Here is a 4698-nt window from a genome sequence, read left to right as displayed (position 1 = left end):
AGGTGCAATCTAAAAGGTGCCTCTTCCATTTCCCATTCACACCCTTAATAAAAACGCAACAATCCCCCACATGAATGGGGAATGGTCATATGAGGAAAAAAACATGCATGAAAATACTGTGTGATTCACAAATAAAGATTAATCGCATCTGGATAAGTTGGTTTCCCATGGTTAAAGCATACGCGTTAGCCATGAATTCTCAACTCTTTGAGAGCCAGAAGAAATGCATTTGTTATATAAATTTCTTTTCTTCGTTCAATATGGGACGAAGTTCCTTTGTGGAGGAACATTTTAAAATTTTCATTGCCGTTCATATTCCAGTAACACCACTTATCCAAGAAAAAATCCAATAATATAATAACAAGTTTATTGTTTGTAAAAGTAAAAAAGTTGATTTTGTGGGATGTCTAGACCACTAAATAGAGATTCTTATTTCATGCTCAATTTATAACAAACTGAAATTATATGCTTTAGTTCCGGCTTCCGTTTCCCACTTTATAGATTTAGTACATTGTTCACGAGTCAGTTGGACCAACTTTGAAGCTTGATTTGTAAAAATGAACAGAAGACAGTAATTTTCTGTATTGTACAAAGAGTGATTTTTGGTTCATCTTTTCAGACTCTTGGAACTCTCTTCTTTATTCTTTTTGCTTTTCTTTTTCCTTCGCTCTGCCTCCTGAGTCCTGCCACATCCTTTTCTGTCGGGTAAACAAATAACCTTGTGTAGAACCTTTTACCTCTGTTTCGATTGTTTCAAGTGAATGTTCGCTAAAGAATATGACATGAAGACCCCGACGGTTCATCTGTTCGCAGAGACTATTATTTTTCCTTTAAATTATAAAAAAATAAAAAATAACAAAGACGGAAAGGATAAAAAGGGAATATAAAAGGGTAAGAAAAGCTGATATCGTAATTATTTCTCGGGGTTAAATGACTACTTCTCTTATTTAAAAGTATCATAGTAATATAGGAGAAAGAACATATAAAAGCTCCTTTAATTACCAAAAAAAAAAAGACCATATAAAGGCTATTATTTATATTTGGGATGCGGAAGTTCGGATAGAGAAAAGGAATACGGTATATTTCTTTGGTTTGGTGTAAATATAGTCTGGGGATAATTTTTACCAAATAAACAGAAACGCCTGGTGTGAATTGAATGCAGTAATTATTATTTGAAGATAACAGTTTTATCATTTTGTTATTACTCAAATTTTATTAAAAGGATAAAATAAAACAATCCAATTGGACCTCCGCAAACTGGTCTTCTAAGTAATCTCGGCTCAATCAGATCAGTCTCTTATAGCAGAAATTTTAATCTTTATTAATGAAGGGCAAAATAATTTAAAGAGCAGTTTCATTCATCTTACTTCTTTTGCTTGTTTGACTTATTTCCCCGCCTTATTAAATCACGTTGCATTTTCATATTTGCTATGCGGGTAAAAATTATTTTGATCCCCCAACTTTATCTTAAAAAATCAAACTCCTCCTCCAACATTAAACAATAAACATTCTGCTCCTCGAAACTTAATTATATTTTTAAAATGCTTATTTTATCCTCAATTTTATCAGCCTTGGTCGACTTCTTTACCTTTTTAATATCACAATATTTTTCTTAATTAATGTTATGAATTTACCTATAGCAAATAATTTTCTAAAAAAATAAAAGTTATAATCAACTATATATAATTTATTGAAATTGAATAATGAAAAAAATGGACACAATTCAAAAAAAATAGAATGAAAGATCTTGTTAATATCAATAAAATAAAAGGTAGACAGTAATATAAAAAATAATAATTAAAAATAAAGTTATATATATACATATATGTGTGTGTGTAATAAAGAATATAAGGGAAAGTAAAACTTAAATATAGTAACAATAAAAAAGAATAATGATAAATTTTGTTACAAATTCATAAAAGTAGTATTTCAGTTAAATTTTATTGAGCTTTAATTATAAAATTTGTAATGAGATATTTAGCTAAGTGTTTTTACCAATTTAAGTATAATAAAAAAAATCTATGCATAGAGGAGGAAATATCAAGGGTAAAATAGACAATGCACATAATTGGAGGAGCAAATTTCTGTTGTTTAATATTGGAGGAGGAGTTTGATTTTTAAGGTAAACTCGAGGAATCAAAATGATTTTCACCCTTCGATACTTTCCTTCTTCTCTTTTTCTTCTTCTTTTTTTTTTTTTTTTTTTTTTTTTTTTTTTTTTTTTTTTTTTTTTTTTTTTGCGGAAGGTGATACAGTCCTCATAAAGGAGAATTATTCATTTTTCTATTCGTTTTGCATTCTTTAGAATAATATGAATTTGATTGGAAATCCTCAAATACCATATAGTATTAATTATAGGTCCACGTAGAATTTTGTTTTGGATCACAATAAAACCGTCAAAGTTTAACATATACATATATACAGCACAATTCCTCAACAACATGCATAAGATAAAAAATAATAGTAGAAGATATTTAAAATAAATATAAATTTTCTTAACCCTTAATTTCTTTTGAATTAAATGTATGAACTCTCACCATGGTTACGCAAAGGGCGATACCTCGAACGAAATGGCCAAAGAGAAGCTGCAATTTGTCCAAGTCTGAAGCAACGCCGCTGTCTATTGATCCCTTCTTCAAGACAATCATCCGAAGTATCCATTTGAGTTTCAGAAGAAACCGGCAACGGATTTCGACAAACCGGGCAAGAATTATGAAGCCTTAACCAAGGCACAATGCAATCGGAATGGTATATATGTTTGCATGGCAACTCTCTTGCTTCTCCGCCTATTTTGAACTTTTCCTTACAAACAGGACATTCTGAATCATCCCTTAAGTGTTCTGGCGTAATCACCACTGTCGGAATTGAATTTATGATTGGCTCTGGTGCCGGTGCTGGACCTGGTCGATCATTTTCAGTTAACTCTTCTATTAGGTTTTCAAGGCCTGGACCTGTAAAGTAATCTCTGTCGTTCACTCCTGAAGGTGGACCTAGCTGCCTTTCTCCTAGTCGATTAGGTCCACCGGAAGAATATTCTCCGGCTGGCCGAAGAATAATCCATGAACGTGGACGTGCTAGAATTCCACTTTCCGGAGTCCATTCATCCGTGTCATTACTTAGAAATGAGTATCGTCTTCTTGGCCTTAGCCAGGAGTCTCGTGTTCTGCGTTGTTCACGTGTAGGCCTGATAGAATCAGGCGGTACTATGGTTTCTGTCCCGTCCGATCGTCGAAAAATGGGAACTGCATTGCCACTGCTAGATCTGTTGAACAAATTAGGATCAAGCATGAGAGTTAGAGCTTCAAGAATTCTAGCTTCTGGGGAAGGATCAAATGCAGTGAAGTCCAAGATTTGTCTAGCGTTTGTCTCTTCGATTTCGCAAAGGAAGTGGCCGAAACATCGAGGACAAACTATCTCCGAAGGGTTTTCCGGCGATATTCTGACAGTGCGATGGCATTCATAACACCAGTAACGCCGGAAGTTCCTGATCCCATTATTAGGGTTTTCTCTTGAGGACATGATGTTTGGTAAAAGATTTAGTTTTCGGGGAAATATATTGAGATTCTATGAACAGAAACAAGATCATGGGTTAGATTTATATTATATGTAAAGATGATTTTTGTAAAGAGAAAAACAAAAGCATTGGAGAACAAGAATGGGATTAGAGGAAAAGGGATGGCTTTTGGTATGCAGAGAAAGCGATTCTAGTTTCATTTGTTAGTTTTTTTTCTGCTTCTTTTTGAAGAAAAGCATCACCCTATAGCGGCTATGCTTGTCAATAGTTTTGTTTATTTTAAGCAAATTCCAATAGGAGGGATGGGAAGGAGATCTCGTCTAAATTCTATTCAGTTTCATTCAATGTATATTGACCGTGCAAATTTGTTTGTAAAACACCTTGTCATTAGGGCTGCTAATCACGCGGATTGGGCGGTTATTTACTCTTAACGGTTTGGCTTTTCGTTTATCGGCTTTTAAATGTATTAATCCGCTAGCCACCCGATAAGATATCGGGCAGATTGGTATCGGTTTAGCTCTTATCGGGCGGTTTATCGGCCTAATTCAATCTATATTGCGTGCATCAATTGTTTGCTAACAACCTAGCATTCAAATTCAGAAATCGAAATTACACATTGAGTCAAGACATACATGTCTGTTAACGCCTACATAAGAATGATGTAATGTGTCATGTGTTGGAGAGTGAAAAAAGCAGAACACATTGTACATTGTAGGCTACATTAACTGAAGATAAACTGAATGAGTTGATTCATTACCTTTCCAACATTTCCATTGATAAAGATGTTACTGCAATTGAGATCTCTATGAATAACACAAGGGTCATAAGTGTGTAGATAATCCAATCCCTATAGTATTTGCCTAGACCACTTCTTCAACGCCTTAATCGAAACATGACGATGCTTGATCACGCCCAACTATGCCCTCTAAAAAGGACTCTGCGGACGTTGCAAATATAACCCGAGTATTACGCCCAGGGTCGAATCCACAGAGAGTTAACCTATCAATCACTATCTTTAGACCCACTAAACTCTTCAGAACCAGTTTCCCAGATGTTTGAATTACAGTTGAAGGTCGCTTTACTAACTACAATTGCAAGTAAATTAAACAGCTGTAAATTCAAATGCTAAGGTTGTAAACAATGATGAGAAGAAGCTAAGACAATGATTTCCCCTATTGAAAGAA

The 4698-nt window shown here is 34.1% G+C and overlaps 1 protein-coding gene across 2 annotated transcripts; it reads right to left on the bottom strand.

Annotated features, from left to right (window-relative positions):
• Positions 1-345: 345 nt before the first annotated feature.
• On the bottom strand, positions 346-3575 carry LOC109219159 (probable E3 ubiquitin-protein ligase RHC1A). 2 transcript variants are annotated; one of them, XM_019383588.1, is made up of 2 exons: positions 2538-3575; positions 346-803 (listed from the first exon to the last, which is right to left on the bottom strand). In XM_019383588.1, exons 1-2 carry the CDS (start codon positions 3517-3519, stop codon positions 769-771), a joined length of 1017 nt encoding a protein of 338 aa, XP_019239133.1. In that variant the 5' UTR covers positions 3520-3575; the 3' UTR covers positions 346-768. The 2 variants fall into 2 exon arrangements, with proteins under 2 accessions (XP_019239133.1, XP_019239134.1); XM_019383589.1 differs by having other exon boundaries at positions 739-803; positions 2561-3575.
• Positions 3576-4698: the final 1123 nt, after the last annotated feature.

This window comes from Nicotiana attenuata, unplaced genomic scaffold, assembly GCF_001879085.1.
Source record: "Nicotiana attenuata strain UT unplaced genomic scaffold, NIATTr2, whole genome shotgun sequence".
Taxonomy (NCBI): domain Eukaryota; kingdom Viridiplantae; phylum Streptophyta; class Magnoliopsida; order Solanales; family Solanaceae; genus Nicotiana; species Nicotiana attenuata.
Note: the sequence above shows the minus strand (reverse complement) of the source record. Positions and strands in the feature narration are given on the sequence as shown.

Coding starts and splice junctions, on each gene's coding strand:
- LOC109219159 (XM_019383588.1), bottom strand. CDS start 3,519: ATGTCCTCAAGAGAAAACCCTAATAATGGGATCAGGAACTTCCGGCGT. Junction 804..2,537: donor TCGCCCTTTGCGTAACCATG/GTGAGAGTTCAT, acceptor CTCTGCGAACAG/ATGAACCGTCGGGGTCTTCA.